The sequence below is a fragment of the Hyla sarda genome, chromosome 7 (genome assembly GCF_029499605.1).
Source record: "Hyla sarda isolate aHylSar1 chromosome 7, aHylSar1.hap1, whole genome shotgun sequence".
In the NCBI taxonomy this organism is placed as follows: domain Eukaryota; kingdom Metazoa; phylum Chordata; class Amphibia; order Anura; family Hylidae; genus Hyla; species Hyla sarda.
In genome coordinates this window covers 195,827,271-195,853,054 of record NC_079195.1, presented here as the reverse complement: position 1 = coordinate 195,853,054, position 25,784 = coordinate 195,827,271, and the positions used below count along the sequence as shown (strand labels likewise).

At 42.9% G+C, this 25,784-nt stretch overlaps 1 protein-coding gene across 15 annotated transcripts in view; it reads left to right on the top strand.

The window, feature by feature from the left end:
- The window catches only part of PAPPA2 (pappalysin 2), a 381,240-nt gene that overhangs the window by 347,730 nt on the left and 7,726 nt on the right, over window positions 1-25,784 (top strand). For 14 of the 15 annotated variants that reach the window (XM_056532020.1, XM_056532010.1, XM_056532012.1 and 11 more), the window contains 3 exons: window positions 14,744-14,876; window positions 15,185-15,294; window positions 17,796-17,867. In XM_056532020.1, the coding sequence (XP_056387995.1) occupies window positions 14,744-14,876; window positions 15,185-15,294; window positions 17,796-17,867 (315 nt within the window). The remainder of the gene's footprint in view (window positions 1-14,743; window positions 14,877-15,184; window positions 15,295-17,795; window positions 17,868-25,784) is intronic. The other variant, XR_008846570.1, reaches the window with a different exon arrangement.

The window sequence follows — 25,784 nt, the reverse complement described above, 5'->3', positions numbered from 1 at the left end:
ATTTACAAATCACAAATCTGTACCTTCTGCTAGAAAGAAGTGAAGATATAGTTGCCATCTCTGACATCTTTAGCAAATTGATACCACTATGTAAGACAGTTGCCTACTAATGCAATCTAAACATGCAATTTAGTTGAACTTTTTATATTCAGTGGTACAGCAATCACTGGTTGAAGTTTTCAGTTGAGGCAGAAAAGCTTAGTAGCTGAATTTGCATTAGGAGGAGCATATACCAAAATACTCCAGCTAACACAATGGCCCTGATTTACCAAAAGTGTTGTGTAGGTTTCTTTGTGGGTTTTAATTCCCTACAATTTTTTTTCCACAGTATTTACCAAGGTTTCCCTACATTTTCCACTTTTCACTACATTTTGCTTCTTTATACACATGCTCTGATCTGTAGGGTTTTTCTCAGCTCAAATCCACCTCATTTTCTGTGGAAACCTTAGTAAATATGTTGAGTTTTTGTGAAAATGTTGGGAACACTCCCCTTTTATGTTACCATGCTCCCTTTTCCCGACAGTCATGCCCCTTTTTCGGGTTTAAAATGGAGAGTTGGTCAGGTTTTTCTTTTCTGGCGCAGACAGAATCCTTTCGCAATGAGACAGAATTCTGGCGCAGACAGAATTTCTGGCGCAATGCGCCTGATTCTGGCGCTCTACCCGTCAAAATATGTTGGGTTTACAAAAGTAAATCAGGCCCAATGTCAACAACAATATTCTATATTATTAAAATTGGTGTCAGGTTCCTGTTCTTATACTAGGAACCCTTTCTGGGTTATGTTACTTCACACAGGACCACATTCAGCTCTCAGTGTCTATTTGGTGACTACTTCCCTCTATCAGACTCTGCTTTTCATGGCTTTTCCTTAGACATAGTTTTCTCGTTGAATTATTGCCTCATAGGATATTTTACTCTAATGGCACCACTAGGCCTTACCAAGGCCTACCTCCTATTCTCCTTTAAATACAACTAAGTGGTCATCTTGCTTATATGGGCCACACCGTCAGGGATAACTCTTTACTACTCCTTCCATTGTCTAAAAGGCACAGCTCACTGCTGTCCCAACAGGCCTACACTTAATATTAGGCATAACTTTCCAAGCTACTTTATTGGTAACTAAATCCCCCTGTAGCACTTTCTGAAACTTTATACATGCTTTAAAGTTTAGGGTTTTCTTCCCAGAAAATTAACATGATTTTCGGAGTGGTTTTCAGAAAAGACGAGTGATTTTGGATTAAATGTATCGAACATGCTCCTTTTCCTGAAAACAACACCCATTTTGTAGCATTCTTTTTCACTCAGAGTGATTAAGATTCTGTCTGTTTTTTTTCTGTCGCACATTCCGTGTGACAGAATTTAGGCGCAAAACCAGACAAAAAGAGTCGAATCCTGTTAGTAAATGAGAGCCATTGGGCCTCGTTTACTAAGCTGAAACCTACCAGTTTTTGTCCGGATATTTTGGCGCAGAGTGTCTGAGACATGTCTGCGCCAGTGTGTGCCAGTGTGCGCCTGGAAAATCCGACAAACCCGACATTGCACTCTGAAAAGCCGACAAAGGGGCATGGTCTGCCGCAAAAGGGGCGTTGCCTTCTTGAAAATGGGCGTGGTTTCCCATCCCGACCGATTTAATATTGGATTCACAGAAAATACTGTGGGTAAATGGCTGGAAATATCGACCTAGAAAAAGCTGGTAAGAAAATGTTCCCAACTTTTCCCAATAGTAAATAGAGAGGAATCCTACAAGTCTGAAACAACTCTTCCCACTAGTAAAAACCCAACACTCTTAGTAAATGAGGCCCATTGTGTTTGCCTTTCTGTGCTCCTGACTACTCTGCTTGTGACCTGACTACGCTCCTGTGCCGCCAGCATACTTACCCTGCTACATCCTGACTATGCTTCTGTACCGTCTGTCCTGCCTTCCTGCCAGCCTCTCTACATGTCATCTCTCCTGAGTTTAGATACACTTAGCAGCCTGTGTGGTTGTGTCATGCCAGGGGTAGCGATCTGGGTGCCGCCTGCCGCAGCAAGACCATCATGCTTTGCGGTGGGCTCTGGTAAAAACCAGGGACACCTTAGACTCTGCTCCCTGGTGTCATCTTCCACACAGGTCCAGAGCATTCACTACCTCCTGCCGTAACAGTAAGATCCGGCCATGGATCCTGCTGGGGTGCCTCGGCCAGATGTTATGGATCTTTCCACTGTCGTGGCTCAACAGTCGCAGCTGTTAACTCGTCAGGCACAACAACTGAATGAATTGTCTGCCATGATGCAACAGCTACTTGCTGCCCAGCAGCAACAACAGCAACAGCAGTCACAACCTGCTCCTGTGTCCCCTCCTGTACCTGCAGCTCATTTCGGATCCAAGATTCGTTTATCCTTGCCCACAAAGTATGAAGGGGATCCTAAGTTGTGTAGAGGCTTCGTGACTCAATGCTCTATGCATTTGGAGCTCGAGCTAAAGTGGCCTTTGTGGTCAGTTTATTGTCTGGTAAAGCCCTTGCCTGGGCTACCCCCCTCTGGGATCGTAATGATCCGGTGTCTTCAAACCTGCAGGCCTTTCTCTCATCATTCCGCAATGTCTTTGAAGAACCCGCACGGGCGTCCTCGGACGAGACAGCACTTCTGAACCTCAGCCAAGGGAATTCCTCTGTTGTTGACTACGCGGTTCAATTCCGTACTCTTGCCTCTTAACTGGCTTGGAACTTGTGTGCTATATTTAAAAAAGGACTGTCTAGTAGAATCAAGGATGCTATCTCTGCTCGTGATCCTCCGTCTATTCTGAGTGAGCTTCTCCATTTGGCCAATCAAATTGATGTGCGTTTTGCTGAGAGGTAGGAGGAACTTCGTCTGAAAAGAGAACCTGTCCAAATATGGCGATTCCCTCGTTTGGCACCTGTGTTCCAACTAGTGTTGCTCGCGAATATTCGCAATGCGAATTTTATTCGCGAATATCGCATATTCGCGAATTCGCGAATATTCGCGAATATAGCACTATATATTCGTAATTACGAATATTTGTTTTTTTTTTGTTTTTTTTTTTTTTTCACAGTACACATCACAGTGATCATCCCTCTCTGCTTCCAGCTTGTGTGGTGTAAAGAAGGCTGTAATACTACTGTGCGAATTTTCGCATATGCGAAATGCATATGCTAATTTTCGCATTTGCGAATTTTCGCTCATACCAATTTTGTATATAATTTTCGCATATGTTAATCTTCGCATTCGTGAATTTTCGCTTATGCGAAAAAACGCGAATATTACGAATATGCGCGAATATATGGTGAATATTCGTCCATATATTCGCGAATATTCGCGAATTCGAATATGGCCTATGCTGCTCAACACTAGTTCCAACGTCCACCTCTACTGTCTCCTTTGCCTCCTGCTGAAGAGGCAATGAAGGTGGATCGGTCTCGCTTAACGCAGCAGGAAAGATCCGGTCAACACAATGAAAATTTGTGCCTTTCTTAAAGACTGTTCTATACGTCTATACTATAGCAAATAACCTAATTTGAATCCATGAGGGAGACGAATGGAAGACTGCCTTTAATTCACTGGATGGACACTTTGAGCACCTTGTGATGCCTTTCGGCCTCTGTAATAGTGTTGCTCGTGAATATTCGCAATTCGAATTTTATTCGCGAATATCGCATATTCGCGAATTTGCGAATATTCGCGAATATAGCGCTATATATTCGTAATTACGAATATTCATTTTTTTTTTTTGTTATTTTTTTTCACAGTACACATCACAGTGATCATCCCTCTCTGCTTCCAGCTTATGTGGTGTAAGAAGGCTCTAATACTACTGTGTGAGACTGGCGCGCAAATGTTCGCATATGCGAACATTTGCACATGCTAAGTTTCGCATATGCGAATTTCGCCTATGCTAATTATTGTATATGCAAATTTTCACACATGTGGATATTCGCATATGCGAAAATAAAACGCGAATATTACGAATATGCGAATATTCGCAAATATGACGAATATTCGTCCATATATTCGCGAATATTCGCGAATTCGAATATGGCCTATGCCGCTCAACACTACTCTGTAATGCCCCGGCTGTTTTCCAAGAATTTGTCAATGACATCTTCCGAGATCTGCTCTATACGTGTGTAGAGGTATACCTAGACAATATTCTGATCTTCTCGCCCAATTTGGGGGTTCTTCGTTCTCATGTCTGCCAAGTTCTATGGCGCTTCTGAGATAACCATTTTTACGCCAAACTAAAAAAATGCATATTCGAGAAATCCAGTCTTCCATTTCTGGGTTACATTGTTTCCAACCAAGGTCTACAGATGGATCCTAACAAGTTGTCTGCAGTTTTGGACTGGCCATGTCCTACTGGCTTACATGCTATTCAACGCTTTCCTGGGTTTGCCAACTATTATCGACAGTTCATTCCACATTTCTCTGTCTTGATTGCCCCGATTGTTACGCTCATGAAAAAGAACTGTAACCCCAAGGCTCGGACTCCTGAGGCCGAAGAGGCCTTCTCTCAATTAAAATCTGCATTTGCATCTGCTTCTGTCCTTCTGATCCTGAGAAACCCTTCTTTTTGGAGGTAGATGCTTCATCCGTAGGAGCTGAGGCCGTCCTTACTCATAAAACTCCCAAGGGCAAAACTGTAACCTGTGGCTTTTTTCCCAAAAAGTTTTCGCCAGCAGAGAGGAACTACTCAATTGGAGATCGGGAACTTCTGGCTATTAAACTTGCCTTGGAAGAGTGGTGACATCTACTGGAGGGTTCACCTCATCCTGTTAGCATCTTCACAGATCATAAAAATCTATTATACTTCCAGTCAGCTCAGCGCTTGAACCCCTGGCAGGCCAGATGGTCCCTTTTCTTTTCCAGATTTAATTGCTTTATTCATTTACGTCCTGCATACAAGAATGTCAGAGCCGATGCTCTTTCTAGATCTTCCAATGTGGTTGGTCTGGACTCCACTCCTAGACACATTGTTCCACCTGAGCGATTGGTTTCTGCTTCGCCTGTCAATCTTCTGCAAGTTCCTCCTGGGAAATCTTTCGTGCCTTCTCAACCGAGACGAAGAGTCTTGAATTGTGGACATTTTTGCTTGCTGATGGGTCTTTCTGGAGTACGAAAGTCCATCCAACTTATTTCTCGGCATTACTGGTGGCCGAACCTTGAACGCAATGTCACAGATTTTGTCCGTTCCTGTGCTATCTGTAGTTGCGAAAAGACTCCCAGGCAGGGATCAGCGAGCCTTCTACAACCTTTCCCTATTCCGGAAACTCCATGGTCTCACATAGTGAGGACTTTATTACTGATTTGCCACCTTCCAGCAACAATACGGTCATTTGGGTTGTAGTTGATTGTTTTTCCAAAATGGCTAATTTCATTCCTTTGCCTGGTCTTCCATCTGCTCCGCAACTGGCAAAACATTTTCTTCAACATATCTTCCGCCTTCATGGCCTTCCATCTCACATCGTCTCTGACCGAGGAGTGCAATTTGTTTCCAAGTTCTGGCGGGCTCTCTGCTCTCGCCTTAAAATCAACCTGGACTTTTCTTCTGCCTACCACCCACAAACCAACGGCCAGGTAGAGTTAGTAAATCAAATCCTGGGAGACTATCTCTGTCATTTTGTCTCAGCTCGACAAGATGATTGGGTCGATCTCTTTCCTTGCGCAGAATTCTCTTACAATAACAAGGATTCTGAGTCTACGAGGACATCACCATTCTTTGTTGTCTATGGTCATCATCTTCGTCCTCCCCTTCCTCTTCCAGTCTCTTCTGGGGTGCCAGCGGTGGATAAACAAAAACGGAACCATGACCATTTGGCAAGAAACCCGGCTAGCTTTGGAGCACGCCTCTTCCCATATGAAGTCTTAGGTGGATAAGAAGAGAAGGTCTCCTATGACTTTCTTCCCTGGTGACAGGGTCTGGCTTTCTTCTAAGTATGTCCGTTTAACCCCTTAAGGACCCTTGATGTACGCGTACGTCATGACAACCTGGTACTTAAGGACCCATGACGTACGTGTACGTCATGGAGAATTCCGGCCCCTGCCGCGCGCCGGGCGGGGATCAGACCGGGATGCCTGCTGAAATTGCCTGCAGGGGGGTAATCAGACCCCCCCCCATGTCGGCGATTGCGGCAAATCGCAAGTGAATTCACACTTGGGATTTGCGCGATTCCAGGTCATTACGGGTCTATAGTGACTCGGTGACCCGGAATATAAGGGGGATTGTGGTTGTCTAAGACACCCCTCCTATCCCTGCTATTGGTGGTCTAGATGCGACCACCAATAGCAGATCGTCTGGGCTGTCTGGGCATGCTGGGAGTTGTAATTTTGCAACAGCTGGAGGGCTACAGTTTGAGACCACTATATAGTGGTCCCTAAACTGTAGCTCTCCAGATCTTGCAAAACTACAACTCCTAGAATGCCCAAGCAACTGTTTGCTGTCTGAAAATGCTGGAATTTGTAGTTTTGCAACAGCTGGAGGACCACAGTTTGGAGATCACTTTGCAGTGTTCTCTAAAACTGAAGCCCTCCAGATGTTGCAAAACTGCTAATCCCAGCATGCACAGACAGCAAACAGCTGTCTCGGCATGCTGGGAGTTGAAGTTGCTTGCCTCCAGCTGTTGCATAACTACATGTCCCAGCATGCCCTTCGGCGATCAGTGCATGCTGGGAGTTGTAGTTTTGCAACAGCTAGAGGCAGACTGGCTGGAAAATACTGAGTTAGGTAACAGGACCTAACTGAAGGTTTTCCAACCAGTGTGTCTCCAGCTGTTGCAAAAGTACAACTCCCAGCATGCAAGGTCTGTCAGTACATGCTGGGAGTTGTAGTTTTGAATCAGCTGGAGGTTTGCCCACCCATGTGAACGTACAGGGTACATTCACACGGGCAGGTTTACAGTAAGTTTCCTGCTTCAAGTTTGGGCTGCGGCAAATTTTTCACCGCAGCGCAAACTCCTAGCGGGAAACTCACCGTAACACGCCAGTGCGAATGTACCCTAAAAACACTACACTACACTACACTAACACAAAATAAAGGGTAAAACACTACATATACACCCCCTTATACTGTCCCCCCCCCCCCCCAATAAAAATGAAAAACGTACTGTATGGCAGAGTTTCCAAAACGGAGCCTGCAGCTGTTGCAAAACAACAACTGGACCCTTTGTTACGTGCCTTGAGGGGTGTAGTTTCCAAAATGGTATGCCATGTGGGGGTTTTCTGCTGTTCTGGCACCATAGGGGCTTCCTAAATGTGAAATGCCCCCCAAAAACCATTTCAGAAAAACTCACTCTCCAAAATCCCACTGTCGCTCCTTCCCTTTTGAGCCCTCTACTGCGCCCGCCGAACACTTGACATACACATATTTCTTACTCGAGAGAAATTGGGTTACACATTTTAGGAAGATTTCTCTCCTTTTACCCCTTGTAAAAATTCAATAACTGGGTTTAAAAGAACATGCCAGTGTAAAAAAATGAAGATTTTGAATTTTCTCCTTCAATTTGCTGCTTTTCCTGTGAAACACCTAAAGGGTTAACAAACCTTTTGAATGTCATTTTGAATACTTTGAGGGTACAGTTTTTATAATGGGGTCATTTGTGGGGTATTTCTAATAAGAAGGCCCTTCAAATCCACTTCAAAACAGAACTGGTCCCTGAAAGATTTCGATTTTTAAAATTTTGGAAAAATTGGAAAATTGCTGCTATACTTTGAAGCCCTCTGATGTCTTCCAAAAGTAAAAACATGTCAACTTTATGATGGAAACATAAAGTAGACATATTGTATATATGAATCAATATATAATTTATTTGGGATATTCATTTTCCTTATAAGCAGAGAGCTTCAAAGTAAAAAAAAAATGCAAAATGCAATTTTTTCATCAAATTTTGGAGTTTTTCACCAAGAAATTATGCAAGTATCGACAAACTTTTACCACTAACATAAAGTAGAATATGTCACGAAAAAAACTGTCTCGGAATCAGAATGAAAGGTAAAAGCATCCCAGTGACAGTGGTCAGATGTGTAAAAAATGTTCGTGTCCTACAGTGAAAATTGGCTGGGTCCTTAAGGGGTTAAGGATCCCCAGTTAGAAGTTGGGTCCCCGCTACCTTGGACCGTTTAAGGTCTTGCAGAAAATTAATCCGGTCTCCTACAGCTCCGTTTGCCATCTTCTCTATGCATCCCTAATTCTTTCCACATCTCCCTTCTCAAGCCTTTTATCATCAACAGGTTTTCACAAAAGCACATCGGTCGGCATTTATCATTGTAGGTGTAAGTGAAGCATTTTTGTACACCTTTTTTTTTGTGTGCTGGTAATGTGCGGGAGCACCAAATTTATTAAATGGTCACAGAGCATTTCATAAATTTTGTGCAGGTACTCATTTTCTGAAATCTCTCTCTTCACATACACCAAAAAGCTAAGCTAAATCTGGGCTGGTGTAGTTTTAGAAACTTTTCAGTGGCTTTGCGCCTTTTTTCCCGCCTTGTCACAAAAAGGCGCAGTTCATAATACCCTTTTACATCATGTGTATTGCCAAAATCAGTGGATTGCAACTCAAAATCAGCAGAAATGTGTAAACCAAAAGGCGCAAATAAACCCTGCTTGCACCTTTTTTGCACCTTTTGCAGACACAAAAAACAGTCTAAAGACAATGATAAATGCCGGCCATCGTCTCTACTCCTGTGTCTGGGTCTTCTGACATCTTCGTGGTCAAGGAGATCCTGCCGAGTAAGACCATGAGAGGGAGACATTATTTTTTGGTCGATTGGAAAGGTTTTGGTCCTGAGGAAAGATCCTGGGAGCTAGAGGAGACTATCCTAGACCACGATTTAGTATAACAAAATTTCAGACCCAAAAAGAGGGGGAGACCCAAGGGGGGAAGGGAACTGTTACACTAAGCGCTCCGGCCAGACACTCTGGCCATCAGCGCTCCCCTGCTCCGTCCATCTGTTGGCGTGCCTGGGATTCGCATTGCGGAACATGCCCACATCTGAGTCTCGGGCCATCACTCACCTTTCCTATCTGCTGTGCCTCCTGTAGTCTCGCATCACCAGCGCGCGTGTCTTCTTCTCCTAGGGCACGTTCGTGCCAGTGCTTTAAGATTTAAAGGGCCAGTGCCCCCTTGATTGTTGCTTTCACCTGTGCCTTGTCTATAAGTGTGATCACCTTCCACACCCCATATGCCGGATCCTTGCTCCTAGTGCCTAGTGTAGTCATTGTGTTTGTCTTTCTGTGTTCCTGACTACTCCGCTTGTGACCTGACTACACTCCTGTGTCGCCAGCCTACTGACCTTGCTACGTCCTGACTATGCTTCTGTACTGCCTGTCCTGCCTTCCTGCCAGCCTCTCTATGTGTCATCTCTCCTGAGTTTAGATACACCTAGCAGCCTGTGTGGTCGAGTCATGCCAGGTGAACTTGGGTTCCGCCTGCCGCAGCAAGACCATCCCGTTTTGTGGCTGGCTCTGGTAAAAACCAGCGGCACCTTAGACTCCGCACCTCTGTACGGCTCATGTCATCTTCCACACAGGTTCAGAGGATCCACTACCACCTGCCGTAACAGTCAGATCCGGCCATGGATCCCGCTGGGATGCCTCTGCCAGATGTTATGGATCTTTCCACTGTCGTTGCTCAACAGTCGCAGCAGTTAGCTCGTCAGGCGCAACAACTGAATTAATTGTCTGCCATGATGCAACAGCTACTTGCTGCCCAGCAGCAACAACAGCAACAGCAACCGCAACCTGCTCCTTTTTCTCCTCCTGTACCTGCAGCTCATTCCGGATCCAAGCTTTGTTTATCCTTGCCCACAAACTATGAAGGGATGCTAAGTTGTGTAGAAGCTTTGTTACTCAGTGCTCTATGCATTTGGAGCTCGAGCTAAAGTGGCCTTTGTGGTCAGTTTATTGTCCGGTAAAGCCCTAGCCTAGGCTACTCCCCTCTGGGATCGTAATGATCCGGTGCCTTCAAACCTGCCGGCCTTTCTCTCAGAATTCTGCAATGTCTTTGAAGAACCCGCACGGGCCTCCTCGGCTTAGATGGCACTTCTGGAACCTCTGTCTGAAATTCCTCTGTTGGTGACTACTCGGTTCAATTCCGCACTCTTGCCTCTGAACTGGCTTTGAATGTTGAGGCCTTGTGTGCTACATTTAAAAAAAGATACAGCTCATGTCATCTTTCACACAGGTCCAGAGGATCCACTACCACCTGCCGTAACACCTATACCTATAGAGTAGTAGCCTACCTAGAAGATTGCCTGTTCCATGACATCCAGGCCCCACCTGGCAAAGCAGAACAACAGCTTCTGCAGGAAAACTCACCCTCACTGTACAGGCAACCACTCTAGTCAACTTCACGTAGGCATGTACCTTATCCACTAGTGTCTAGGCCACCAGTGTCGTAGAAGGTATTAGTCCACCTGCATTAGATATAATCCAGTGGGGTGGGGGTTCTTTTAGAGCAGCATTTCAAGTATTCAGGAATAAAAAGCAACAAATTTATTAAGAGAAGCAGGCCTTTTAATACATTTAGCGTATTACTGTCATGTCGACATAGATTTCTATGATTTTGTACATCAATTTTTGGCATAAATTATAATAAATGTGTCCCTCGAGGGGTGCAAAAGTAAAAAAAATTATGCACATTCTGCACCAAAACTGGCAACAAACAATAATAAGTTCCCCCAGTGTGTCCTTGTATTGCCTGTACACTAGCAAACTCCGAATAAGGACTACAAACAATTGTGCTACAAACATAACAGACAGACTTATTTGCATTTAAGAAAATGAAGTTATTCATAAGGAAAATTGAAAGAAAAATGTACACATATTTTGTCTGAAAGAACAATGATACATTACCTAAATGAAGACGACCTGCTAATTGGAAGTTAATTTTTCTTAAGATTGCGTTTGATCTTCTCACGACAGGAAAGCAGTAGGTGGCTTCGGCAAGTATAATAGCTTCAGATCACACTTCAGTCAATGAGCCATTAAAATCTCTTCAATGTGGCAGGTTTAATCTTTTTGATGTAAATTATGAATAAACATTATTGATAGGAAACGGGTCTAATGGAAATGTAAACATACATATTGGTCGAGCAGTGAAGGTCAGCAGGAGACTGGTGTAGGCAGCAGGGCACGAGGATCTGCAGCTCTCCGCTGTCTGACTGTCACATCTAGTCATGGCGTGTCTCTGACATGGACCACTTAATAACAGCGGGAGGGTGGTGTTCAAAAGGATATGATTTTAATATAACAGTTTTAGCACTCAAGTGTCACCACTGCCTGACATGTCTGAACTGTGGGATAATCTAGTGCTGTTTTATCATCCTGTCAACTAAAGGAAGTGAAGAGTTCTATGAAACGATATTGATGTTTGTACAACTCAGAGTCTAGCGTTCTGCTTCAGGTACGATATTACTTAATAGACAACATGGCAGCAATGTTTATTATACTGATGTATAGTGTACATAATATTAGTTTTAAGAAGTGTTCGACACATTTAAAATTAAATACAGATATAGAGTAAATTTAGAATTAACAAACAAATAATACTGCCACACAGTGCCCAAATATAGTACTCAAAAAATACTGCCACACAGTGTCTGTCACGCACCTGAATGCAGGCTATCACAAAACTGGATGTGGATCCTCTACCTATGTGGCTGATGACTTGGACCGTATCGGGGAGCGGAGTCTAAGGTGCCGCTGGTCTCCACCAGAGCCCACTGCAAAGCAGGATGGATTTGCTGTGGCAGGCAACACCCAGGTCGCTACCCCCGACACGGCTCGACCACACAGATAACTGGGCAAAGCGGGGTACCGGAGAATGAGGCAGAGGCATAGTCAAAGTAGCAGAAGGTCTAGGCAGTCGGCAAAGGTTCGGAGTCAAAAAATGTAGCAGGAAGGTCAGGAAACACAGGTAGGCAAAACAGGCAATGGGAACACTTTCTCTTAGGCAATAAGCACTGAAGATTTGGCAGGGGGACGTGGGAGGTGTAAATAACTTATAACATGGTGAAAGGTGAATTCACTAATTATGGGTGCACTGGCCCTTTAAATTTCAAAGCTCCGGTGCGCACGCGCCCTAAGGGACGGGGCCACGCGTGCCGGGGCTGAGAGGAAGCAGCTGCAGGAGTGGAGTGAGGTAAGAGACAGGCCGTAATGCGCATGCGGGCACGTCCCGCGATGCGAATTCCGGCCCCACCAGCGATCGGGGACACAGGGACGCTGCACTCACGGCTGGTGTCTGTGGCCGGAGCACAGTATGTTGCAGTACCCCCCCCCCTTTGGTCTCCCCCTCCTTTTACGGCTCAAAATTCTTTTGAGAAGATCCTGATCCAGGATGTTATCCTGTGGCTCCCAAGACCTCTCTTCAGGACCGAATCCCTCCCAATCTACAAGAAAGAAACATTTACCTCTGATTAGCTTGGAGTACAGAATTTCCTTGACAGAATATACATCTTTTAGTGAAGCGGTTATAGATGACTGGTTTCAGTAGGGAGACGTGGAAAGAATTTGGGATCCGGAGGGAGGAAGGCAGATGTAGCGAATAAGCCACTGGATTAAGACGTCTCTTGACCTTGAAAGGCCCCGAATAGCGTGGTCCCAGTTTGTAGCAAGGTACTCTGAAGTGGATATATTTAGATGGCAGCCATACCTTGTCCCCGGGTGAAAATTCAGGAGGAGGACGCCTTTTCTTATCCTTGAGATTTCATCCGGGTCGAGGCACGAAGAAGGAAGAGGAGTCTTCTTCCAAATGGTGGTGAAGTTCCGTACTAGTTCATCAGCCATAGGGACTCCGGAGGAAGAAGGTAAGGGTAGAGGAGGATGAGGATGAAGTCCATAGACTACAAAGAAGGGTGAAGTTCCTGTGGATTCAGTATCCCTATGGTTGTACCAAAACTCAGCCCAGGGTAGAAGATCAGACCAGTCGTCATGGTGGGCGGAGACAAAGTGGCGAAGATAATCCCCCAAAATCTGATTCACCCTCTCAACTTGACCATTAGACTGGGGGTGATATGCAGAGGAGAAATTCAAATGAACTTGAAGTTGTGAACACAGTGCCCTCCAGAATTTGGAGACGAACTGGACTCCTCGGTCAGAGACAATATGTGTCGGCAATCCATGGAGACGGAAGATATGGGAAAGGAACAGTTTGGCTAGTTGTGGTGCGGATGGTAACCCAGGCAAAGGCACAAAATGAGCCATCTTAGAAAATCGGTCTACAACAACCCAGATGACTGTATTGCTGCTAGAAGAAGGAAGATCCGTAATAAAGTCCATGGCAATGTTAGACCAGGGCAGATCAGGAACAGGTAAAGGATGTAGGAGACCGGCAAGCTTGGCGCATGGTGTTTTGTCCCGGGCACAAAAAGAGCAAGAACGAACAAAGTCCATGACAAAGTCCATCCCGTTTCAGAGTGGGCCACCAATGCTGTCGAGAAATTAGTTGCAAGGATTTACGGAAACCAGCATGACCTGCCAACAGAGAAGAATGACCCCATTTCAAGATCCGAAGTCTCAAACGAGGAGAAACATAAGTCTTCCAAGAGGGGAGACGCTGAAGACTTGCCGGTGCTGCGGAAATAAGACGATCCGGAGGAACAATATGTTGCAGATGGGGTTCCAGGTCTTGTACCTCAGAAAATGTAGATAGAGCATCAGCTCGAAAATTCTTCTCTGCTAGATGAAAATGAATAAAAAAAAGTTAAACCTGGAGAAGAACAGGGATCAGCGAACCTGACGAGGATTGAGACGATGGGCTGACTGAAGATAAAGTAAGGTCTTGTGATGTTGTTGCTCTGAAGACACGTCAGTAACAACAACTATGCAGTGCATCCCCCTGCATACATGGCATGTATGACAGGTGGGTATACAACAGCTTATGTGTGATATTATCGTTGTGAAAACAGATTGTGCGCCTGCAGACATGATGAAAAACCATGATGTCAACAACTAATAAGGTAGTGCATACTTTTGGAAAGTTGTAAGGTAGAAGCTGCGAGTAACATGTTAAGCTGATTCAAATGGTAACAAATGAGTAAGACTGACTTGGTGACGTATGTCTTACGAATGCTATTATTGCAAAGTGTCACATCGGCTGTCATAAGTAGGCAGAGTTTCTGCTGAAACTAACAGCCACATAAACACGACTAGAACATATGCGTGATTTCAAAAGTCATAACACATGCATGTGGAGCTGGCTACAGTAGTGTAAATGTGCTATCTAATGTATAGATGTTATGGACCTAAGAAGATTATGCATGTAATTATGGCATCAACGTCTGTATGTAAAGCTATCTATACCCTGTAAATAGTGATGGACGTATGACTGATACGAAAGCTAAGAACCTAAGTGCTGTGTATGACTGCACAGAGCAAAGGAACATGAAATGCTATCAAAACTCATAGTATGTAGTATAAGCATTATGAATGTATGCCCGAAATAAACTCTACGCATTTATTCACGGTATAAATACTATGAGCCTACAAAAAGTGAGAATGTTATGAACACATATACCTTACAAAGCTACAAGTGTATGTGCCGATAAAAGCAAGAAAATAGCATAAAATGATGAGAGAATATACCGTAGAAATGGTCAGTAACAGTACCTACACCATGTGTGCCCCGGAAGACCTGGCAGGCATGCCGAATACCAAGATGTCAAGAACTACTAGATAGTACATACCCTTGTAAAATGTTGTGAGGTAGAATTTCACAGATATTTCAAACTGTTTTTTTTTTGTATCCTTAAGGTATCTACAGTGTGCAGTAAAGATGGCACCTGGACAGAAAAATTGAGTCTCTGCAAGGATCTAACAGGGACATGTCCTCCTCCGCCAGAAGCCAATGGTATCCACTACATGTGTGACAATGATCATGCAATCGGTAAGGAGAACTTTAGATGTTTAGAAAATACAGGATGAACAATCACTGCTCCTCTTCATAACAAGCTTTGTGTTGAAATATTATTAAAAAAAAAAAACATTGACTCATATTTAGTATCACGCTCTTAAATTTTTCTTGTAACATGGTGAATGTGCGTCACAGTGGCTTCTGTTGCCTGAGCTAAAATCAAAGAATAACACGCCTTTGCAAATATGAATCATCATTTGCTTCTCCACTGTCCTTATTATTATTATTGATTTTAATTCAATACAATAAAATAAAAACTGTTTATTACCCTGTTTCTGCAGGGGCTAACTGCACGGCCTATTGTAACTACCCACCAAATGACCCAGTAATTCTACCCAAAGGCATGACAGCAGATTCAGTAGAGCACTGGATGAATCCTACCAAGGTGCAGGTATGATGTGCATGTTGGAATAAATGACTATTCTATATACATTAAACTTGATTTTCTCACTATTATGAATCTTTAGGACAAGTTTTAACAATCCTTAACCCCTTAACGACGCAGGACGTATATTTACGCGCCGTGATCCTGCAACATATCACGTCGGTCCCGGCGCTCATCAACGGCCGGGACCCGCGGCTAATACCACACATCGCCGATCTCGGATCAAAGCTGACCGCCGCTTCTAAAGTGAAACTGAAAGTGACCCGGCTGCTCAGTCGGGCTGTTCGGGACCGCCGCGGTGAAATCGCGGCGTCCCGAACAGCTGACCGGACACCGGGAGGGCCCTTACCTGCCTCCTCGGTGTCCGATCGACGAATCACTGCTCCGTGCCTGAGATCCAGGCAGGAGCAGTCAAGCACCGATAATGCTGATCACAGGCGTGTTAATACACGCCAGTGATCAGCATAGGAGATCAGTGTGTGCAGTGTTATAGGTCCCTATGGGATAACAATGATCAGTGTGTGCAGTGTTATAGGTCCCTATGGGACCTATAACACTGCAAAAAATTTTTTAAAAAAAAGTGTTAATAAAGGTCATTTAACCCTTCCCTAATAAAAGTTTGAATCACCCCCCTTTTCCCATAAAAAAAATAAAACAGTGTAAAAAAATAAATAAATAAACATATGTGGCATCACCGCATGTGTAAATGTCCGAACTATAAAAATATATCATTAATTAAACCGCACGGTCAATGGCGTACGCGCAAAAAAATTCCAAAGTCCAAAAAAGCGTATTTTGGTCACTTTTTATGCCATTAAAAAAATGAATAAAAAGTGATCAAAAAGTCTGATAAATACAAAAATCATACCGATAAAAACTTCAGATCACAGCGCAAGAAATGAGCCCTCACACCGCCATGTATGTGGAAAAATAACAAAGTTATAGGGGTCAGAAGATGACATTTTTAAACGTATAAATTTTCCTGCATGTAGTTATGATTTTTTCCAGAAGTGCGACAAAATCAAACCTATATAAGTAGGGTATCATTTTAACCGTATGGACCTACAGAATAATGATAAGGTGTAATTTTTACCGAAATATGCACTTCGTAGAAACGGAAGCCCCCAAAAGTTACAAAATGGCGTTTTTTTTTTTCGATTTTGTCGCACAATGATTTTTTTCTCCGTTTCGCCGTGCATTTTTGGGTAAAATGACTAATGTCACTGCAAATTAGAATTGGTGACGCAAAAAATAAGCCATAATATGGATTTTTCGGTGGAAAATTGAAAGGGTTATGATTTTTAAAAGGTAAGGAGGAAAAAACGAAAGTGCAAAAACGGAAAAACCCTTAGTCCTTAAGGGGTTAAAGAGGACCTTTGGCACACAATAATTTTTTTTTTAAGTGATTGCATTATTATTAGCCTTAGGATGCCCTGACCACACACCTTTATACAGTTTCCTGATTTGTCCTTCCATTCCTAGACATTAGCCCCCCCCCCCCCAGACGGTACTGGAAGAAAAAAAAGAGATATGAGGGTTTATAGTTTGTCTGAAAATTCAGGAAACCAGTCAGATCAGTGTGAATTATTAAGGAGTGGGTCTGGGGACCTGAACTTTTCAGACATCCCCTATTCACAGGATAAGGCATAATCTGTAATCTGTATGGGACTACTCATTCACCTGTCTATGTCGCGTTCCAGCCTCCACCATGAACGAGAGCAAATGACGGCCCGTTCAGTCAATCATTGGCTGAGGCAGGACATTGCTACAGCTGGTAATTGGCTGAGCAGGGCACCACTTGGGCTTGGGAAGGTGGGTGGTGGAAAAGGTTAGTAGATGTAGGCCCCATTCAGTAGAGTGCATGGTCCCAGCAGTCGGATATACCCCTCTGCATGTGATCAAAAACGTATCCCTTACACTGTGGATAGAGGATAAGTGTTTGATAAGTTCAGTTCTTGGATGTTAGTGCCACAGCTGCCTTGAAAACCCCTTTAATGGGGTTAAGATGGAACCTAACTTTTTAGACACATTTTCCCTATTCACAGGATAGGGGATAAGTAGCTAATCAAAGGGGTCCAACCGCTGGGATCCTGCGTGAGCCCCACCATCTTAAACGGACACACGTGTTAGTCCGCTCAGCCAATCATTGGCTGCAGTGATGTCCTGTCTTAGATAATGATTAGCTAAGTGGGCCGTCATTTGCGTCCGTTTAGGAAGGTGGGGTACGGAGTGTGCAGAAGACATGTAAGTAGCCGAGGCCCTGTACAAGAGATAGCGGAGGTCCCAAAGGTCAGACCCCCTACAATCAGACACCTATCCCATCTCCTGTGGATAGCGGATAAGTGTCTGATAACTTCAGTATCACAGCTGCCTTGATAACCAGTATGTAACATGTAACTAGTATGTTTTCCTATGTCAAAATGTCAGTGTTGTTCAAAAGGCATTTTGTGAGTGGAAATCTCATTCTTAATATATTGTGTATGACTTTTTGTCCTTTCCATTGTCAGGATATTATGTGCACAGGAACTCTACAGTGGTACCCAGATCCTTCTACTTTGCACTGTATCCCATCCTGTGAGGTAAGACCGCCATGGTTGCACCCCCATTAACCAAATCCTAATGCATTCCTTCATTCTATATAATTATAGAAGAGCAATTCATATTGACCTTCACACCTCCTGACGTTTTTGCCCTTTTATTAAATAAATATCACAGTTTGCACTGGTATAATGTAATTGCCTTAACCGCTTCTTTAGCTGGATACACAATTAGAGTTCCTGGGACACTGAATACTCACTAAAAAGAATTTCATCTGGTAAATGACAGCCATTGCAAATTTTGAAGAACAATATTAGTTTCTTGATCCTGGTACTCGGCTTTTAGAGATGAAGACTAGTTTTTGTGACCAACTTAGGCAAGATTTAAGGTGTATAAATGGTTAATCATAAACCATAATGGCCCTCATTTACTAAGCTAAAAACCCCTAATTTTTGTCTGTTTTTTCCAAGTTATTTTGGTTCGACATGTCAGAGACAGTCTGAGACATGTCTCAGACACTGTGCAACGGTGTGCACCAGGAAAATCCAACTAACCCGACATCGCATTGTGAAAAGTCGAAAAGGGGGCGTGGTCTGACAAAAAGGGGGCACGGCTGGCCAAAAATTGGCGTTGTTTCACTACCAGACCTAGGGGGAAGTAACAATTGAGTTGCTTTAAAGGAGAACTAACTGAACATTGTATCTCCGGCTCTCCCATGGAGATACATGGAAGGGATAAATGTCTGATCGCGATAGGTCCAACTGCTGGAAGCCCCTGCAATCTCCTTCATGCGGCCCTTGCTGCTACCACATCCTCGGCACTCTCAAGAACCACCATCCTTAATGGAAATGTCCTACCTTACTGATTGGCTAAACGGGCCATCACTTGCTTACCTTCAGGAAAGTGTGTTCCGAGTCCGCTGAAGATGCATTAGTAGTCAGGGCCCAATATGATAGCAGGTGGGTCCCAGAGGTTTAATTCCCTGCGATCAGACAGTGTATAGGTGATGAGTGTCCGATAAATTCAGTTCCTTTACTTTAATATTAGGAATATTGGTCAGAATAGAAACTGCAAGATTTCAGGATTATTTTATAATTTTTTTTCAAAAAGTCATACTTACCTACCCCAGTGTTCCACTTCAGCCAGTGACTGGCTGAGCGAGCCAGTCCAGAAGCAGACAGTGAGTAGCAGGAGACTGGAACAGAAGTTGTGGGGGATAAGTATAACTTGTTTTTTTTTTCTTCAGCAAAATATTTTTTTTTTGTTCTGACAGAATACCCCTTACAATCTAGTTAATGAGAATAAAATTAAAGGGGTTCTCCGGTGCTCCAGCGCTCTGAACATTGATCGTGAGGCGTGGCTGTGACATCACGACCACTGCCGCAGGAACCAGGGTTAATGCATTAATTTAGAATGCCAGGTGCTGTGGGAGATCATGGGGAGCCCCAGCAGTAGGACCCCCATGATCACACATCTTATCCACTATCCTTTGGATAGGGGATAAGATGTCTATCAGCGGAGTACCCCTTTAAAAACATGAGACACATCCTATTGTAACTAAAGAAAGTACTACTGTTGGAAATTTAAATTCTCAATTTTAGGGCTACAAGAAAATGTCTTCCTTTACAAGACATTCACCCGCCAATGCAATGGAATTATCTTAATCTCATCCAGCAATAATCCGCTCTAGTGCTGACTAATATAAGACTAAATTACTTTAAAAAATAAAATCAGCATTTCTCCCTCGAACAATCCCCTCTAAGCTGGTACATGCTCTGTTCATTTACATTTAATTTCTTTTTAATATTTTCATGTAAGATTTATGTTTTGTTAATTTGGGCAAAATGAGATCACTACAGAGCCTTTTGTTTTTGTGCTCTTGAAGCAAAACTAAAAAAAAAAAAAAAAATCCTCTGTACTGACAAAGATGAGACTTTCTGGCAGTAATACAGCTTTGAAAGTACGGAGCCATATGTCAGCTGAAGTGACGGGTTTATAAGCACATGTTCTGGGATTTACTAAGTGTCAATGACTTCAGTGGCAATTTATTTCCAAATCAGGGTGTGATATCTCTCATTAGTGCCTGGTGAATCTGCTCCGCCGAGAGTGATTTACTTCTGCAAAGAGATCCAATGATCTTTCAAAAGGAAATTAAACACAACCATCCTTTTAAGTAAAATCTTGCAACATTTTTAGAGAATATAAATTCCTGGGAAATAGAGAACATTAGTTGAGATTTTGATTGGGGGGATCATCGTATTTGACTTGTGCCATATATAAGGTTTTTTTTATGGAGAATTTTATGCAAGAGTAGGGGATAAAATGCTCCAAATCATAATTATAGAACTTTATGTCTGGCTCATCTGGAACTTCGCTCCCTTCTAAATGTCAGTCAGCCATCACGCTGGGTCGAGGTTGTCAAGTGGGACAGGAGTTGCTGACACCTGTCTAGATCATATGGTTATTGATGGCGATTGATCAGACAACCAATGCAAATGAAAAATCTATTAACATGAAGGGCATAAAGGAAGAGAGACGATGGTCAGTCGAAAAACAATTGGAAAAACATCAGGAGCATGGCGAGGTAAATATGTTAGACTTTTAAGATAGTTATATTCACCATAATCTTGATACTATTGCTACACCACTTCAAGGATTGTTATGACTAGATACAGATATTCTATTTGTACATATAGAATAGTTTTAAAAATGATTATATTGCTGAACCCTTCTGGGTATGACACTTTTAAGCATCACTGTCATTTGTCATGTTGTCCAGATATGTCAGTATAGATCGCACCAGGTTCTAACCCTCCCAGATGAAGGTTTGCCATGCGGAAACATGCATTGGAGTGGTGTTATCCCGAGTTCAGCACAGAGTATTTTTCCTCTACTATCGGTCTGTGTGGTTTGCGTCTTTGTATGTTTGCACTGTTATGCAATTTATCATTTAGCACTTTGTTACACAGCTCTATTGATTAGGTGGTGGAATTACTTTTGGGGGGATTGTGTAGATTATTTGTCCTTCTGTACCTACCCTTTTAATTTTCTTGTGCAATATATACATATGCTGCTATAGTCTGACTTATCATTATGGTATACCATTTTATCACTATTGTGTGGATCCGGTGATATCACCTATTTTTTTATGTCAGATTTCTTCCTTATTCTTCTACTTACATATTCATGAGTTGTGTTTTTATTGATTTTTATGTTATTTTTTGAACATTTAATAAAGTATGTGTAAATTAGTTAACAAGTGAGTCCATTCTTTTTTTTTTTTTGTTATATAACTTGGTTAGGAGGTCACCAACATTTGCTATACTACTGGCCTTGGGGGTTTATTTTAGAGGATTGTATTCAATCTGTTTTTTTTTCCCCAGGGTAGCTTGTATGTTTTGATTTATTTTGATTTACAGGTTATAACCCTGCAAAGTGCATGACAGCGCTCTTCACTCCCCGGCCAGCCATTCGGTAGATTCAATTGTGAATAAGTTGGGTTTGAGTGACAGCTGGTGAGTGAGTTATGTGCTGCTGCGTACTTCTCGGCTGTGACTTGTGATCACAGGAGGTCTTAGGGCTGAGACTGGGGATGATTTCAACTTTTTACATTTCAACATGCAAAATGGTTTGCAAAGGACAATGATGCCTTAAAAGTGTCATAACCATTATGATTCAGCAATATAAGCAATTATCAAAACAATTCTAGTGCAAATGGAATGTCCTGATCTAGTCATTACAATCCCCAAAGCTGTGTAGCACGAGTAGCAAGGTAATGGTAAAAATAACCATTAACCCTATCAGAGATGCTGGGCAACGTGTGCACAATCAATGTCTGCTCAGCCAATAACTGATAACTTTCCTGACATTTGTGGTGCCGCAGGGTGGTGTTAGTGGAAATTTCTAATCACTTTGTGACACCAGGGCGCCGTTATCCTATACATGGTCCGAGGTTGGAGACAGCTTCTCCTGGGCCAGGCATGGGGAGTAAATATACACACCGATCTCAGGTTACAGATAACTGTATTTACTGAGCTGGGTGCAGATGGTAATACATGTGTAGCTGACTTTAGGTGAGAGAGTGCAGCGTAACCCCTTGGGAGCCCTTGCTGGAACTTGAGGTGCTTACACTGAGCAGATTAATACTGACTTGTGAGACAGAAAGATGAATCCTGGTAGTTAGGGTCCTGTCAAGGTAATGAAGCCTTCTCCTCAGGGGAATGAACTTCCACGGTTTGAGTAATCTTTGCAGGATGACCAGTTGAGAGGTAAGATTTGAGCTGGACCTTCCCTTGAGGCTTCTCCACAGAGCACACCTGAACCACACTGTTGCTCAGGTGCCAGTGAACTAGCACTGGACTGGGGTAACTCCTTCCCCCACTACTCTATATAGGGGAGACTTTATCATTGGTCCTTGTCTGTAGTTGCTTTTCTATGTTTTTTCTCTGCGTAGAGTTGAGGGAAATTTATAAAAAGTTTGCATGCAAGCAAGATTGTGAGATAAAAAATGTGTAAGAAAGCCTTTTTCTAGAGCTCTGCTTGGGGTGTTGTAGAGTGGCAAATTTTGGGATTTGCGCTGTATTTTTGCAAATTTTCCCAAAATAATGCAACACCAGTGAAAAACGTCTACCAAGTCAGTTTTGCAAAAATCTTTTGAGATAAAGGGGGATATTTATCAAAGGATTTAGACTGTTTTTTCCTGTCTTAATTTGTCGCACAGAAAGTCGCAGTCTAAATATGTGCAACTTTTTTGCGACTTTTGCTCTAGAGGATTTTTAGAACATGATGCATTCTAGTCTATTTTAGACGGAAAAGCATTGGAAAATGCATTGGTGCTAAATTTATCAAAAGCGACTTTTCAGCGACAAGTTGCATCGGCTGAAAGTATGCCAAAATGTCAGACCATGTTGGAGCAGGTTTAAATACAGTCTAAAGCATAGATCACGAGTTTATCAAGAGCCATGCACCTTTTGATAAATTAGGCGCAAAATAGACTAGCCTAACCCTCTGTGGTTTGGTCTATATTGATGCGGGACATAGACAGCTTTGGTAAATATCCCCCAAAGGGATGTTAAAAACTCACCAAATTTTAATACAAAACAGCACATGCTAAAAAGTATGCAAAAATTATACTCATAAATAAAGACAAAAGCCAAAGATAATACCCCCCCACACACACACCCCTTCCCCCCTTTTTCCACTTTCTGCGATATTGCAGTTGGGTCAGGCTCCCATTCTCTCAATTGGTGGAGGTACCAGAAGTAGGAACCTCCCCCATGAAATATTTATAGCATGTCACTTTAATATGGCATAAGGGTATAAAGTGAAGTGAAAAATTCCCTATTCCCTATGAAAAAATCACACTATATGAATATCTCAAAGTGATAATTGCCATATAGTGACATAGCATCTAATGATTGTCAGTGAGGTCTCCGGGCCACATGAAACATAATGCAACTGTGTCGCCAAAAATCTAAATTTGATACATTTTTTATTTTCATTTTGATCATAATTTTGCTGGTACTGACTTTAATGTGAACTATGTATATCTAGGACAGGGGTCTCAAACTCAATTTATCTGGGGGCCACTGGAGGTAGCGGCTGGGTGAGGCTGGGCCGCATGCGCCCCTCACATATAATGCCCCCATCATGCACCCCTTACATATAATGCCCCCATCTTGTGCCCCTCATCATCCACAAGCAACACCCCCCCCCCCATTCCCCCTACCCCCCTGTAGTAATAGCATTAACTGATGGATGATGGGGTGCTACTGCTGAGGGGGGGGGGGGGGAAGCATTAGGTAGGCAGCAGTTTCCCCACATTAGGAAGGTAGCAGTTTCCCCCCATTAGGTAGCATCATTTCCCCACATTAGATAGCACAGTTTCCCCACATTACGTAGCATAGTTTCCCGACATTAGGTAGCCTTAGCACAGATTCCTCACATTAGGTAGCCTTAGCATAGATTCCCCACATTAGGCAGCCGTAGCACAATTTCCCCACATTAAGTAGCGCAGCACAATTTCCCCACATTAGGTAGCGCAGCACAGTTTTTCCACATTAGGTAGCCTTAGCACAGATTCCTCCCATTAGGTAGCTTTAGCACAGATTCCCCACATTAGGTAGCCTTAGCACAGATTGCCCACATTAGGTAGCCTTAGCACAGATTCCCCACATTAGGTAGCCTTAGCACAGATTCCTCACATTAGGTAGCCATAGCACAGATTCCCCACCGGGACTGCGCTACTTACATCTGCCTGCGGGGACTTCCTGGCGGAGGTGCACGCTATAAGTGACATCATCGCACATGCTGCATGTGCACCTCTGCCAGGAAGTCCCTGCAGGCAGATGTAAGTAGCAGTTTAGTGACTGGGCAAGACTGGTTGTCCCATCATATGCGCACCGGGTCCCATGTAGCAGTGTTTGCCGAAGTGTGTGAAGTCTTTCAGAATTTTGCCCTGCTTGCCTGAAGCAGGCCAAAATGACAGAAGAAATCACCTGCCCAGCGCCCGGAACTGTATGTCCCGGTCGTCGGGCGATACAAATTCCAGATCCCTGGTCCAGGCCACAAAATCTTGTTCCATTTGGGGCCCGCGGGCCAGGAGTTTGAGACCCCTGATGTAGGACCAGCTTGAAGCTTTAGGGTAGGTTCACACGTGCCATATTTTGCTGCATATTTTCTGCAGCTAATTTTACTACCTATTTAATTTCAATGGGAGAAAAATATGCAGCAGAAAATACAGAGCAAAATACGGCACATGTAACCCTACCGTTAAAGGGGTACTCCAGTGGAAAACTTTATTTTTTTTAAATTAACTGATGCCATATAGTGTTGAGCGGCATAGGCCATATTCGAATTCGCGAATATTCGCGAATATATGGACGAATATTCGTCATATATTCGCGAATATTCGCATATTCGTTATATTCTCGTTTTATTTTCGCATATGCGAATATTCGCATATGCGAAAATTATCATATGTGAAAATTAGCACATACAAAATTAACATACGCGAATATTCGCATATACGAATATTCGCATGTGCTAATTTTCACATATGCGAATTTTCGCACGCCAGTCTCACACAGTAGTATTAGAGCCTTCTTTACACCACACAAGCTGGAAGCAGAGAGGGGTGATCACTGTGATGTGTACTGTGAAGAAAAAAAAAAAAAAAAAAAAAATACGAATATTCGTAATTACGAATATATAGCGCTATATTCGCGAAATTCGCGAATTCGCGAATATGCGATATTCGCGAATAATATTCGAATTGCGAATATTCGCGAGCAACACTAATGCCATAAAGTTAAACAGATTTGTAGATTACTTCTATTAAAAAATCTTTACCCTGTCAGTACTTTTTAGCAGCTGTTTGCTACAGAGGAAAATCTTTATTTTTTTAATTTCTTTTTTGTGTTGTCCACAGTGCTTTCTGCTGACACCTGATGCCTGTATCAGGAACTGTCCAGAGCAGGAGAAAATCCCCATAGCAAACAGAGGTGTCAGCAGAGAGCACTGTGGACAAGACAAAAAAAAATTCAAAAAGTAAAGAATTTCCTCTGTAGCATACAGCTGCTAAAAAGTACTAAAAGGATTAAGATTTTTTAACAGAAGTAATTTACTAATCTGTTTAACTTTTTGGCACCAGTTCATTTAAAAAAAATAAAAAAGTTTTCCACCAGATTACCCCTTTAATGTGCTCTTTTCTTTTTTTTTTTTTTAACAGCCAAACTTAAACTGTAATGAGGTATAGATATTAACTGTATAGATATTTTGGTTGCCCAACTTAGATTCAATTAGCTGTTGTGCAACCTATGTCGCTGTGTAATCCTAACCCCAAAAATGGGTCCAGTGAAAACTAACTTATCCTCTATCCACAGGATAGGAAATAAGTTGCTGATAACAGTGGGACCAACCGCTGGGACCAGAATCTCTGAAATGAGACCCTGATTCTC